The sequence below is a fragment of the Tympanuchus pallidicinctus genome, unplaced genomic scaffold, assembly GCF_026119805.1.
Source record: "Tympanuchus pallidicinctus isolate F22 unplaced genomic scaffold, pur_lepc_1.0 scaffold15, whole genome shotgun sequence".
NCBI classification, from domain to species: domain Eukaryota; kingdom Metazoa; phylum Chordata; class Aves; order Galliformes; family Phasianidae; genus Tympanuchus; species Tympanuchus pallidicinctus.
Genome location: NW_026294669.1, coordinates 29,796,177 through 29,811,582, shown reverse-complemented (window position 1 = coordinate 29,811,582; position 15,406 = coordinate 29,796,177). Strand labels below are relative to the sequence as shown.

Sequence of the window (15,406 nt, the reverse complement as noted above, 5' to 3'; positions counted from 1 at the left end):
GACACTGCCTTATGCAAAAGGTGTTGGTTACATGAATAAAGCTGTGACTACAACGCCTAGATAGCTGAGTATCTGAGGGAATACTCAGGTGGAATAGATGCCTAATCCCTCTGTGCTTCTATTCCCCTGCCGGTTAGCAGTGCAGCACCCTTAACAGCCTAGTGTGCAACACTTATGTGTGTGCAGATCATTTTTAAAGGGGATGACATTTCACAATGACATAGCAATACAATGCTTTCAAGAAAATAGAGGTAAAATCAATTTTCATGTCCATACAATGCAAAAATATTAGTTTTAGGATGTTTAAATGGATCTTGAGAAAAATTTCAGCTTAGTATTTCCTGCATTGTCTGTATATTGGTGCTTGATGATGAAAAAACTGATATTGCAGTCCTGAAATCTTGAGACTTAGTCACAGATCAGAACTTGTAATACTGTCAAGGTGGAGGAAGCAGACTCTGTTACCAACGTGCTCCAAAACTTACTTTACAAACTTACTCCAACTGAATCAGATCTCAAGCACCTAAAATCTTAGTACTATTTCATATTTTTAGTAGTAAGATCTTATTAACAAAGTTAACAGCTTCTACCGAGTAGAAAACTGTCCTACAAAGGTCACTGATTAATTTCAGGTAATTGCTGAATATTATTTTTTAAAAAAAATTCAAAGATACTGTGACTCAAAGAGAACATTCCTGAATCAAAAACTCAAAGTCATTTGTACCGAAGGCAGCTGGAATACATTTGTTTTTCCAACATACCAACATATACCAGGCTGTTCAAGGTTTCACTAAATCTTTCCTTCCCACTGGACAACAGATGCTGGTGCCCAGACCCAACAGTACATGCTAACACACATAGCAGTGATGTCTCTCGGTGCAGAAAGTTTCTCTCATAAGCACTACCCGAAGCACTGGTGCACCATATGATTTGAGCTTTAATTACATTTGACACGCAGAAATTTCAAAGGCTAAGAAAACCTAAATTTTGTAAGCATTCCAGGCTCCTTGTAATACAGCAGGGAGGGCATTACCACAGGTGCTGGAAAACTCGTTACGCATGTTGTTGGGCTGAAAGCAAACATTGCCCCTCAGGCCTTTTGTGAGAAGACAGCTCTATTTGCAAAACCAGAGCCATCTGGTAGCACGCTCTTACATGTTTCCCACAGGATGAGCAGAGGAAAAAGATGAATTCCAATTTTTTCCAGTCCCAAAAGCCTGCAGTTACCAGCAGTTATGGCAAAGCTGCACATGATGAATGACACATGCCTACATGAGCTGTAGGAACAGGGGATGTGTCTAGTTCAGGAAGATTTCAGATGCTGGCAAAGACTATGCTGCACTGGATGAAAAACAGATTAACATAACTGGTAGAATTTCATATCACCTGTAACCACCTGCACAGAAGCCACTTCTCTTTTAAATAACTGCATTCCTGCAAAAGATGGTTTCGTTATTCCGAGTCAAATTGAGGATATTAGTTTTCAGTTTAACAGAAACTACTGTCAACAAGAACCATGCATAATTTCCTTTACTAAGCTTCCTTTAGCCACAGTTGGTTTATACCATTTGTTGTCTTCTCAGAGCACAGCCAGGAATACTAGAAGCAGTGCCTCTCCAGCACGCTGGAAGGGGCAAGAGCAGCTTTTCCTGTATTAGTGCAGATATCATTTGCCAAATCCCAATTACATACTAGATAACTCAGAAGAGGGAAAAAAAAAAAATCTACTTACTGAAACAAATACTAACAGAACATGGCTTAAGCAACTTCTAGTTTCAGACTTCACAATTTGTTGCGTATCAGAAGGGCTCAAAATGATTAGCCATTTGCATTGCCTCACTATGACAAGATATCCTAAAACTAGCTCTGCCTTGGAATAAACAGTTCTAAGTCCGTTTTGTCTGCAGACTTCGGAGCATCAGTGCCCTGGTATTTACATTACACTGTGAACTGCATTACACTGTATAAACAAATGCCTTAGAAAACTCTATGCCTTCCAAACATCAGGAAAGAATTTCAGCCTTTCAGCCTCCATAATGGACAAGATTTTTTTTTATTATTATTTTTTTATTTTTGAAAGACAACAAGAAAGGGCAAGATGAAGAGTGAATTCAGCCATCATACAAAAAAAGAAAACCCAAAAATCCAATTCACAAAAAACACAGTCTGTTTTTTATTTTTTGTGACCAGAAGTATTACCTGTGGACATGCTAACAGTCAGTAGAAACTAGTTTTACTAAAAACGTCCCTATAGCTAAATCAGCTCCAAGCCCTACTGATTATGTTGTTGTCACACATACCAGATCCCAAACTACTACCCCATTTATACATGCTTAATTCTATGACAAACTTAAATCTCTACTGAACGTAATGTAGCTTTTTGTGTGCACACACGGTACCTAAGCACATGGACCACCTTAACACCCTGAAGGCCACACTTGCCAGTTCTTAGTGCAGAGATCCTGCAGTGCCTGAACTTGAGTCAGATTGGAGCGAAGAGCACAAAGCTGCTGAGATTGTCCTGGTTTTCCCTGAAACCAGAAACTAGGCTGAGTTTATGTGCTCATGTTTACTTACGGCTGGCAGCAAACTTCAGTTGAAATCATGTGAATTTGGACAGAAAGACAGCAAAACTCAGCTTATGTGGCTTAATATGGGAGTGGATTATGAAAAACCTGCATATCTCTAATACTGTAAATATGTAAACAGATTTAAAATATGAAAATGAAATATTTTTCTGTGAAAATAATCACTATGTGCACCTCTATATTTTTTCAGTAGAATTAACTCAAGATTTCCAAGATAACTACTCTTTTATTTCAAGTGACTCCTTGCTACACCATTTTCCCTAATCGCTTCTTACTTTAGATCCTGATGTTTGTTGCTCTCTTTCAAATGAAAAATGGAGATAATTGAAGTCCTCATTCATTAAGGTAGTTAGACAAATATAGCTAAATACAAATCATCCCATTCTAAGAAAGAAAATTATTAGAATCTATCTTCAGGCATGTTAAAGTACTCAGCTGAATGGGAGGTTTAAAATCACCAAATATTTACCTTCAGTGTTCATTACATTTAAACACTAACAAAATACACTGCCCATCTTGCAGTGCCTGTAAAATAGACAAATTCCATCCTATAAAGATTTCCTAGGAAACCAGGGCAGGCTCAAAGAAACAGAAAACAGCTGGAGGAAAAAAAAAAAAAGTATTCAGTTCTCCATATCCTCAGCTGTAAAACCACGAGAAAGATCTCACTAATAAAAATTAGAGCAGTACAACTCACAGTGGTTGGCTCTGGCATCCTTCGTAATGGCAAATATGCATATCCTTAAGAGATCAAGGATTTAACCCTTCTCTCCCTAACCCAGTCCCCTAAAGAAAAACTTAAAAAGTCAAGTGTGCACATTTTGACACAGTATGAAACTGCAAAGTTTTGGTCTATGTACTGAAAGGAAGACAAACCCAACACAGAGGTGTTTTTATTGAAACCTGACAACAAGCCACAATTCCTGTGCTTCACTATCTAGAGAATTCTTTGCAGAGGAGCCAGATTCTACCTCTGAAACACATCAGCTATTAAACATGAACACCCATGTGATTCAACAGAAATACTATTAGCGTGACGACTCAGTATGTAGATGACAGTAGATCAAGGATGCTTTGCATTCAGCAGCAGTACAGAAATTAATAAGGAAGTCCTGCAATTCACAGTAACAACACAAAACCAAATCACAGCAAAACTACTCAATCTCAGTATCAAGGTCTAGACTGACTAGAGTAGAAGTTTCAATCAGAAAAATGAGTAACAAGCTAATTTGTCTAATTGCAGCCCTGATCTCTGAAGTCAACTTCTGGCACTCTGCCAGTCAGTGTAATTTTAATATCCAGCACAATCATTGCAGCCATACTGTTTTGTTAGCTCCATACAGCTCCATTTTCCATAATCTCCTTCCCTTGTCATCAGCTTGAGGTCTCTTGCATCAGTTTCTTCACTTCCTTTCTTCCTTTGTTGCCAATGCAAGTTTCAGTATTTTCTGATTCTTGCCAAAACAAGCATTTAAACATCTGGAAATCATCCTACATTACCTTCATCAGTGAGATGCTTTTGTCTTGCAATGTAGTTCCCATACAACAGGAATGGCTCATGTCTTGAGACTTCACACTACGTAAACTGCATCAAATATATATACACACACACACATATGTATATCAAATGCATAACATATTACACTCGTTTAAAATTTAACTTTCATTAAGTTGAAAACACATTTGAATTTCTGTGAAAAAAAAAAAAAGTACTTCTACGAGTAGCTTTCCAGTCCAAAAGATTCCTGACCTAAAAGAGTTCAAAATTAAGGGTACTTAAATTAATATGAAACATAACATAAAATTCAGAGTTGTGTTGTTCTTCTAGTACAAGCAATTTGAAATTAAATATTTTTTTCCACTAATGTTTCTTGGAAACAAAGTCTTCAATCAACTTGGATTTCAGATGCAAAACTAAGAGCCTTTTCTGTGATCTGCCTATAAAAGTGACATCAAAGTACTCCAATTTGAATACTGGCCTATGAAAGTCTTAATCACATCTTCAAAAGCTGTTGTCACATGCATCTCCCATCTCACTACTCAGACTACTCATGCTGTTTTTACAGGTTCTGTTTTATAAAACACAGGGTCACTAAGTCTCATAAGAGGCAACATATGCTTACTGCACCAATTTGGTCTTATAAGCCACTCACTAAAAATGTTGTTGTAATGCCTCACGTTCATGAAAAAACACTGTCAAGGCTGATACACAGAACATGAAAAGCTTTTCCATGTTTCAAGAGCATGTATCAAGAAAAATATATATACTTTTAACTCCAGGGTTTGTTTTTTTTTGTCTGCATCATGTATTTAAGATGATAATCTTTTAGATTGAAATCTAGTAAATTCTCCATTTATTTATTAGGTGTAATTTTTTTATTTTTTAATAGAAGAAGCCACTCCTTCAATGGAAAATTAGTAAAGAAAAAAGAGACACTACTATTTCTTTCAGTGCTTCTAAGCAAGTGAAAAATGCCAACTATTCCCACACCTTTTCCCCACTGAAGTCACAGAAGGGCAACAATGCCTCGGTCACACAGAGCCGTGGGCTCCTCAAAAGGCAAGAGCTCCACCTTCCATATGGAGCTTCTCTGCAAAGTCTTGCCTGTTTTGTTTCTCCTTGACTTTCCTTTTCTGATCTTTGGACACACTGAGAATTATTCAGTTTGGCAGGTGTACACAAAGCAAAAACCCTGAGTAAAAACGATTCAACTCTCAAAATACCTGCCTCATGCAAATTCACCCATACAATTCCATTTTATCCTCCCTCTCCCCGCCCAATATACTACCATTTGGGATGGCATTAGATTTGATCACCAAAATCATAGAATCATAGAATCATAGAAAGGGTGAACAAAAGCTTCTCTTCCTTTTCCTCATGCTTTTCTGCCTAGCACAAGTCATGAGAATACTGCTTTGTGCTCCTAGATGTGACAACGAATTGTGTTCTAAGTTTTACTCTCCTCTGATCACACAGCATTACATAAAATCAATTTGTGTAATTGTAACCCTTCAGTCCGGTCTTCACTTTAATTCTGTTCTTTGTGATTCTTACCCATATTTTTTTGCACAGATGGCAAGTATTTCATTCCTTATTCTCATCTGTGAAATTCACTAACAGCCTTCTTCCTAGATGACTCCAGAAGACCATTTCCAAAACCATGAGGCATCATCCACAATAGATCCTGTTAACCATGTATATTTAATTAATTTTCCCACCACTCACAATGGCAATGTTCAAGCCAGTTCCAGTACCAAATGCTTCATTAGCAGTGAAACGCTTTTCAACACGAACAACACAGCATGAAGTCATGAAACAGTAGAATTTTGAAACTATCTGGAGAAAAAGGTTTTTTTTTTAAAAAAACAAAACACTAAGCTATTTCCCCTGCAACAACAATCATGCGCCTGACATCCAGCAGATTTTCAAAACTTAGGATGAGCAAGCAGTCATGTTTCCTAAACTACAACAAATAAATGGCCTATCCCTGTAAAGATGACATCTGAAAGCTTTGAGCTAGCACCAGCAGTCATGCTTCGCCAGCTGGAGCCCTCAGTGGTTAACCTCCATGGTAGCTCACTTATTTGATAGGTTTCTATGGGCCTGGTTACAGATAATAACAAAATGCTCTCCTTTTTATTGCACCTAAACTTCTTTAAGCTGCTGGCATAAAGTGAGATTTCAATTGGCTGCGAAGCTTCCATTAAAATGCTGTTTCCCAGCCACTGCGCATGTGAAGCAATGTATTTGGAAAACCTGAAGCATTGCAGCTGAGGGAAAGAATCATTAAGATAGGTAGAAAATGAGATCAAAATAATCACCACAGGATGACAATCGTTACACCCCATTTTCATACATGAAAAAATTTGGTAGAACCCTGTAACTTGAGCAAAGCTGAACATAAAACAGCTAAGCAACCAAGTACAGCTTCTGTTTGCTGATTCTGTTTCAATGTTTTTCCCCAGACATTTCTCCTTGGCCTACTGGGATATTTAACAAAACAGGAGACATGAGACCTTGGACTGGAAAGTGATGAAAGAAATCATCAATCAATCAAGGTTTATTATGATCTCCAGGAATAGGGAGGATTGCTTTAAAGCAAACTCTCAGCACAGCTTCTGAAGGCACCCGAAGGTATCCAGGGTCAAGTGGCAGAAATTTTTCCCAAATAACAAGCAAGTTGTTCTTGACTTTCTTCCCTGTACTTTCACTGTCATTTTAGAGCACAGTATTAATCTTGGACCAACTGGGCTAAGACATAGTCTCACAATGATACATTTGACCTCCTTACTCTCTTTCTACACTGACATGCCTTTAATCTTTCACTTAAGATTCTCAGCTTCCTGAAGGATGCTGGCAAGTATTTTATTGGGAAAAGATGACGTACTGACCTTCTCATCAGCCATCTCCTGCACAGCAGGGAACAGGCCTCAATGAAAGAGTTTACTCTTGTTCCTACTCTCCATGAGTTCATGTACGGAACTCTGAATTCCTGCCAGCAGTATCAGAGTCGTTGTTTGTGTTTCTATTTAGCCCCATTATCCCAAGAACTGGGGCACAGAGATTCACATTACTTCTCCAGACCATCCATGCTATGCTATAAATGAAAATCACAGAAGACACAAAACACTGTAGAAATTTCCCAATACAAAAACATATATCATTTTCCCCACTGTACGATTTAGACAAAGATAAAGAAAAATACAAATTCTCCAAAAGTCCAAGCAAGTCTACCTTCAATTGGCAGTAGCACAGACAGGGAACAACGTGAGCCTTGCCCTCCAGAGAGGAGACTTTTCTTCAGCAGCTAACACGAACAGGATCTCAAGGGCCTGCACGAACAGTGTTTCCTGTATGAGACAGCAGCACACCGCCGCTGACCCCCTGACAATCCTCCTTAGTCTTCGTGCTTACATAACACATGACCCTTCCGCAGCAAATGCGGGTGGGAGAACAGAGTAATGGAATTGTTCTCACTGCGAGAATAAAAGACAGCACAGCAGGCTACAAAAAATGTAGGTTGCTGGAAAGGAAAGATAACTGTAAGCAACTGTTGAGAGATTTTAATTATCACAGCACTGAGTGCTTATCAGCATCCAAACTTCCATGTATACTATTACTGTCATAAGTTTAAATTAACCTATGAAATGAGAATTTCAATAGCAAATCCAATGGCAGTCAACCTCTCCAGCAGCTTATCTGCATGTCAGTTTTCAGTGAGGCAGATGGGAACCATATAGAGACTAAAGTGTGACACAACTCAGGAGTAAAAGCTGGACATGCAGTTAATGTAAGAAACCTAAGTGAATAAAAGTACTATCAGTATTTCTATAAGTAACACTTATAGTTTCCAATCATATCTGAGCATTAGAAAGACTCACAGAATATTCAGTATTTGTATTTTCTATAAAAAATAAACTTCTAACATAGACTTTAAATAAATGCAGAACTAGCAACAATTTTCTTGGTCTAAAGCAAGGATGTGTTAAGGCATATTGGCATCAAAAACCTCTACCACCAAGAAAAAGCAATAGGATGTTAGATTTCCCAATTCTGGTAACTACTTTCCTTCATCTGCAGAAGGTTTTCATATTCATTTTTTGATTACTCAAAATTAAAATTTGCAAAAATGTTTAGAAGCAAGAGGGCCCCAGTGCCCTTCCGTGCAATCAGTAATAGCAAAATCTAAATATTTGGGTCTCTTTAAACTATTAACTTGAAATACATCCAAAACATTAAGAAATGTTGATTAGAATGTTATAAACGCATCAGTCACAGGGCATGCAGAGTATACAGTGTTTTCCCTTCCAGGAGCTCCAGCAATGTACTATTTCTTGAAATGGCACAACGTGTATTCTTGCAGTAGACAATTTCAAGTAATATTGGATGACTTAGGAAAAAAAAGTTTCCCGCCACTTCTTCTTCCAAAATAATCTAAGCAAGTCAAATCTCCTTAGTGTCCAATCTGACCCATCTGTCAGTGCAGTAACACAGAACCCGGCCCATCATCCATATTGCTGACACACAAGCATGCGGCTCAAGACCCAGCCAGCCACTGGAGCAGAACAAGAAGTGCATGACAGTGGTTGGTGGAGTTCTCTATCTTCTACATCAAATACAATCCTACAGAAGTAGTAAGGAGTCCCCCATTGGCTTTAAGTTGCTTAGCACCACAAAGTAAAGAATAAAATGACAGGCATGGATGAGCCACAGCAAACACCAGAATAAGTAGGAATTTGTGATTTGGTCATGTTCCTTTAAAGAAATGAACATGAGCAAAAGGATATTCTTACTAAGTTTGCTTCAGAGAAGGTGTAGAATGTAGAAAATGCGTTACTTCCTATGAACAGTATCACTGCTTCATGACTTCTAGTAGCTCAACAACTGCACTCACTCTTCCAATTTCCAAATTTAAATTGGAAAAAAAAAAACAATAACCATAAATCACATAATAAAATTCTTGACAAAAACAGTGGAATTTACACACACACATCTTGCATTGACTACATCAAAGATGTGAACAGTACAGTGTCACCTGTAAGGTACCTCTCTTACTCAGAACGTTGCATGACTTACCAGCAACTTTTTCACAACTTGAAAGCAGAATCATTTATTCAGTAACTGAACAACATTTATGTTACAGTACTAAAAACTCTGCTTTCTTTATCTTCTTGTCATTACACTTGAATTAATGACCAAATAACCAAATATGTATCACACATTCCAGTTCAAATTACATCTGACCTCCTGCCTGTGACACTCTCCATAGGGCTTGAGAAGGGCAATCTACCCAAGAGGGGCTGCTGCGGTCTGAGATTTCAGGCAGACAACGCAATGCTGTTCGCCTCATGCAAAGATTCAAAGTCCAAGACACCTTTCTCAAAAAAAAAAAAAAAAAAAAAAAAAAGTAATCCCAAGTTCATCTGATTAATTTTTCACTTGACAATAAAGCAAATTTATTTTTGCCTTAAGCTTTACAATAAGAATAGTCTCACTTGCCTATAAAGTATAAGTTCAGTCTTTCTTCTCTGATCAAACAGAATTCATTGGATCAACATAGGGAGCTTTTCCTTCTAAGCAAATTTTCCTCAGAAATTCTTCTACTGTCAGGAGCAAAAATGAGCAGAGTCACAAAGACAAACATGGGTGAAACAATCAGTGTACGTATAATAACAGATCACATGCTTGCAGTTGGAATTTTGACTATTTTTTATTATTACTCTATTATTTTTTTGGCACTGAATTCATTGCCTCTCTCTGCATATGGAAAAATAGTTGCAGACAGGCCATAAACATCTGCTTGGGTCTTTTAAAGGACTGTAGCATTGCACAGAGGTTTGCCTTCTGAGCCACTGCTTCCCCACAAGTACACAGAAGAATCCATCTCACAAAACACTGAAAACCAAGTAACCTGGTGAGCTCACCACCTCCAGTTCTAACCACACTTAAGTCATACAACTTCCAGCTAGCCCAGAGAGAAATTTGGCTAAATACTATTTAAATGTCAAGAATTGCTATTAAGCAAAATTTTCTTAGGCACATCTATAATAAATTGAAATCCATAATTTTTTTTAGAAGGTTAACATAAACAAGAAAAAAAATAGGCTTAGCTTTAAGTTAATGTATATTACTAAACAGAACCAAATCTGCAGTGCTTTACACGAACAAACCACCCCAATAAAATGTTGTCACAGTGAAACAAACTGTCAAGATAAAAGGACTTCACCACAGAATGAATTGTGAATGTGCCAAAACATGAATTAGGATTGAGAGACAGAAACGACCATTTGGTTTGTAGTGAAATGATCTATGTATCTATGCCATGAAAACACCATGGCAAAAAAAAATGTCTGCACTAACAACCATCACAGGTAATTCTTCAAAAAACAAAAAAACTTCCAAAAAAAAACCAAGAACATGAGCTGACATAGATGGCTTAAGACCCCAGCTGTATGGATTGCAGAATTTTTGAGCAAGAGCCTGCTCAGTGTGAGCAGGAGGAATCTTCTTGAGGACTCTGGAAATTTCTCCTCCCCACACTGTCATAGGCAGGGGAACTAACCACAAATATTCTGAAGTCACAAATCATGAGTCATCCCCCAAAGAACTGCTTTTTGTGGGTTGCTGGTTTTGGTTTTTTTTGTTGTTGTTGTTAATGTAAGTAATGTGTTCATATTTTCTGCTTTTTGGACCCATAGTCACTTCTTTTCTCAGTTACCTGCAAAAATTAGACCCACAGTCATTGATAGCTACACACATACACACACTTTTTCCTCACTAAATGCACAGGTATGCATTTTAGCAAGTGATCTTCTGATCTGGAACACGGCAAAAAGAAGAACAAAGCACTATGAGATCCTCACTAATATAGTGAGTTATCAAGGCAGACTGTTTTCTCCTCTTTCATATCATTCTTCTAATGGAACTCTGAGGACTCCTTTTTAAGGTTGAAAGATCCACGAAAACCAAAGGAGCATCTGGTGTGCTCAACAATTCCCTTTCCTTCTCATAACTGCAGCAGACTTGTTACCAAATATCCAGTACCTGTAATAGAGAGGAGACTGTGCAACACATGAATTTTTTTCCCCCTGAAGATACTATCTCTGTTATTAGGGAGGGGTAGATGGTAGATTTAATAGCCCCTATTCAACCAGCTCAGCTGTTTCTGTCTCCTCCTCCTTTGTAAGGTTTCCAGACAAATTGAAAGACCTGATGAATTCAAAGAGGTCAGAGAGGATCATGAATTCAGAGGGAATGACCCTCATTTGTTTGTTCTTGTTCACACAGTGGAACAAGAGGAAATTAGCTCAGATACTTTGAATCAATACTAGAGCCCACGCTGATCTCAGCTGATGTAGGGATGACACTACCCGAGCTGGACTGGGAAGAATAAATCAACCCAAAATTTTCAGACAAGAGCACGATTCAGAAACTGATGGGAATCTAATGACAAGTCTAGGAGTGAAGAGAGAATATAGGAAATTGCGGCATTAGATCACTACCACTATATGCCCAAACTGACTCTGCAGACAAATCCTTTTGAAGGAGGTAATTCCCACAGCTGCTGCTTCAAGCCAAGTTACCAAGAGATCTTCCATTAGAAGTGTGTTTCTAGTTTTCTTAAGCAACAACTCCGAAGAAAGCAATCACATTTACACTCTCAAGTGGGTGGGAAAAGATTCCAGAATCACGTACTACCTTCTGCTAGTTGCTTCCTGTATACTGAATCCTAAAGGAAGAAGACAGACAACGCTGTGTGTGTGGGAAAACCCTTTACCAAAGGTTCAGAGCTCAAACAATGCAATTTCAGCCCTCTACTGGCTACTTACTCCATCTCTGAGCCTGTCTGAGCCCCTACAAGGAACATAGAACTCAGACCTTTCATTCCCAGGCATTTGTAGGGCTGGCTTTTTTCTCATGTAACTTTTTAACGAGCACATTCAAAGCCATCAGACTCAAAATGACCAACTTTGCTGTACTAGACTTCAAAGTATCTGTTCTTCACATTCTGAATGTGCATTTTAAGGCGTGTGTACTGTTCAGCACTGCCAGCCAAGTGCTCTTGAGCAAAACAGATCGACCTGCAATGGTTCCAAGAGAAAAAAAAAAGGATATAGAAGCTGGCATTACTTAAGAGTACAACAAGGTAACTGTCAGAAAAAAAATTGTTAAGCAGTAATGCTTCATGCTTTTTTTTAAAAGCAATTTTACCTGCTTTACTGTTTTAACTTATCTATCAATATATGGATCTCACCTTTGCTGTGATAAACTCTGTGCTTCTACAAAAGCTATTTCCTTCTTCCACTGTGATTGACAGAACCAGTTTCTAATTCTTCTCCTTTTTCTCCAGTGTTGGTATGAAAAATGACTGGTGTAATACCACTGCATACCTTCTGCGAGATGATAATTTTTTCTAATTTTTGCTTCTTAAAGTGCCATCTTTGTCTCCCCACATACCCCTGAAATTAGTTTAACACAGCACCTATATTCAAATGACACTCACCAACTGGACAGTTATAAGTGAAGCAGCTGCCAAGATGCAACCACTTGCAGCACAATATAACATGCACTACTCTGCATTGGTTAATACTGAAACCAAGACAAATTAATGACCCAAACCTCCCCATTCAGCAGCATTTGTGAGCTTCTGTCAGGAACTACATCAGAATTGTAACTCTCTGATTTATACACTTAAACCAGACCTACGTGCAGGATAAGATCTCTCCCTCCTCTTTGTGTCCCACCCCTCACAGCACAGTTTGTTTTCTTTCTGTGATTTCATTTTTAATATATCGAGCTTATGAGAAGCAGGTTTCTCATATAGACAGCTTTCTATGTAAACCAAAGCTATTTAAGGTCCCAAACAGGAAGATGAATGAGTGAAATAAGAGCAAACAGATGTCACTCAATTATTATGGTGTTTTCTGCTGAGTTACCACGTACCTCTCAGTTTCTTTAGCCATCAGCATATGGGAAGTACCTCCCAGAAAGTGTTGCTACATTACTGGCTCATCCCATAATTTTCATAATAGCAGCAACCTAATAAATGGCACATAATAACTTGATCCCACAGACATCTCGCATAAAACATTTGAACATCTGTTGTTTTGCTCCTCCCTCCACCCCCCAAATCTGAATTCAGTATTTTCAGAAGTGTTTTCTTTTGTAAAAGAAAAGAAAGATCTATACTGTTGGTCTCCCTTTATGGCAAGTATTTGAATTACGCTCCCAAGATTATACCAAGTGCCCCCTCTACGGGACTTCTTAGACAGCCATGCAGAGTCAGGAGTGTCCTGCTTTACTTCATAGAACAAAGTTTTCCAAACTGTTGCACTGTATTAGTCACTGGAATTTGAAACCCACTCTCTGGTGCAATGCAGGGCATTACGAGACATACAGTTGCAAGAAAAATCAATCTCTTGTAAATATGCAATAAAATAATTACAAACTGCACTGTAGGGCAACAGAGTGGCCTGTTTGGCATCTTTTCCAAATAACATCCAAAAAGGTAACACACAAGAAGCCTGGAAATCATTTTCAGGAGTACAACAGCAACAAACTGTCCTGCAATCAGCCTTCTCACATTTCAGGAAACCAACAGACAGCAAAGCACTCAGACCGATGAAAGAGGACAGTTAGTATAAGTTCTTCCAACCTCTCTCCTACACACATTCTTATTTAACTTCAGAAAAGATACTGAACAGCCTAAGAAAGTTCAAGTTGCACAGGTCGGGTACACAGCTGGCCAAACCTCCCGCTTTAAGACGGCTTGCTAAAAACCTCCGCTTTCAGATAAGTGAGCCAGAGGGTGGGAAAGCACGAAGGCAGGGAAGGCTGTGTTCCATCACAGCCTGTCACTGGGGATTAAACAGCCTCTGCAGCCAGGGCCAGAGGGGGAAGGAGACAGAGAAGGCAAAGGAAGAGGAGAAAGAAGGAAACAAAAGAAAAGAGAAGAAAGGAAAATGACATTTTTGTGTTTTTAAAACAAAGAACTTAAGAAAGCAGATGTCGTTTGGTGCAAAAAGACTCCACCCTGCACAGCTCCTGTGTTTACTTCTCCCAGCTCTGGTCGGTCTCCAGCCCCGGAGCCTCCTTCAGCCTCATCCTAAGTACTTTCTTTTGTTGCAAACTTCCCAGCCCCGCGTGTTGTTTGTGCCAGGCAGCAGGGTTTACTTCAGGGTGCTCCACAGCTGCATTTTGCATTAAATCATTCCTTCCTCCTCTGCGTTCACAGGACTGCGCGCCGAGAGCCGGGAATACAAAAAAAACCTCCAACTTTTACAACTTCTCTCTGTTTTCTGATTATATTCCCAAACTGCAAGCCCCAATCTTAGCATTTAAACCAAAAATCCCCAAGTTTTCCATTTCTCTCATTAACGAAGTAACGCAATAAGCACTCAGCATACAAAGAAAAAGGGGAAAGAAAAAAAAAAGGAGAGAAGAAACTCACCAGCATCATAATCTTCCTCTTCTTGTGCTTTTATGGTTACAAATAGCCCTAATAAAGCAGCAAGGATGAAAAAAGTTCTCTTTTCTACCCTGGTTGCCATCATGCCTAGCTATTAGACATGTATCCTCCTGGGCAGCAAAATGTGCAGAAATGGAAGGTTATTTTAGCACCATGAAGCCAGCTGGGGAATCGCTCCGTCTTTCAGCATCAGTCCTGGGACAAAGTCTGAGAGCCCTTTTTTTCAGCACCAGCTCCAGTGCAGTCTGCAAGCGCTCTTTTCAGGGGATGCAGCTTTAAATAGGAAGAATGCTGCCTCCACTTCTCTTCCTGCCCCTTTTCGGCTTGTTCAGGCTCATAATCATCCACTCCCTGCCAAGCAAGAATCTGATTGATGGTAAATAACCGAATCAGAGCTGGCTTCTCTCTTCCTTGAACTTTACTCTTTAAGAATACACTTGCAGGATATTTTCCTGCTGCTGAGCAGTGTGTGCTATGTCAGAACCACTTATTAAGAAAGTAAAGCATAATTCAGTAAGAAGCTGCCAGGAGAAAAAAGCCCTGCTTTTCCCCTCCGCACTCTTCCTGGGACTGAAGGGTAGAGCCCCACTAGGAGCTGATTCGCTTATTAGGAACTTGATCCCTTCCAGCTCGCTGAGAGAGGAGGATTTCCTCCCTTCCCTGGTACCTGCCCCCTGCCTCGCTCCAGCTGTATTGGCAAACGTGACTGCAGTCTACAGAGGGGCCACGGAGCTATCAGCGCCGCGTGATTTGGGAACCTGTAAATCATCTCCTCCCCCTGCCACGGGGCTCTGTATCATCTTTTCTCAAATGCTTACTGTACTCTATATTTACAGCCCTACCAGCTGG

The 15,406-nt window shown here is 39.2% G+C and overlaps 1 protein-coding gene across 2 annotated transcripts in view; it reads right to left on the bottom strand.

Annotated features, from left to right (window-relative positions):
* COL5A2 (collagen type V alpha 2 chain) overlaps positions 1 to 15,406 on the bottom strand; it is a 166,060-nt gene that overhangs the window by 86,790 nt on the left and 63,864 nt on the right. Inside the window, exon 1 of one of the 2 annotated variants that reach the window (XM_052676462.1) lies at positions 14,540 to 15,010. The exons of the other annotated variant lie outside the window; for it this stretch is intronic. Coding sequence (XP_052532422.1) covers positions 14,540 to 14,642 — 103 coding nt within the window. The 5' untranslated portion in view covers positions 14,643 to 15,010. Of the gene's footprint in view, positions 1 to 14,539; positions 15,011 to 15,406 lie in introns of those variants that run through there. 2 annotated transcript variants of the gene reach the window in all.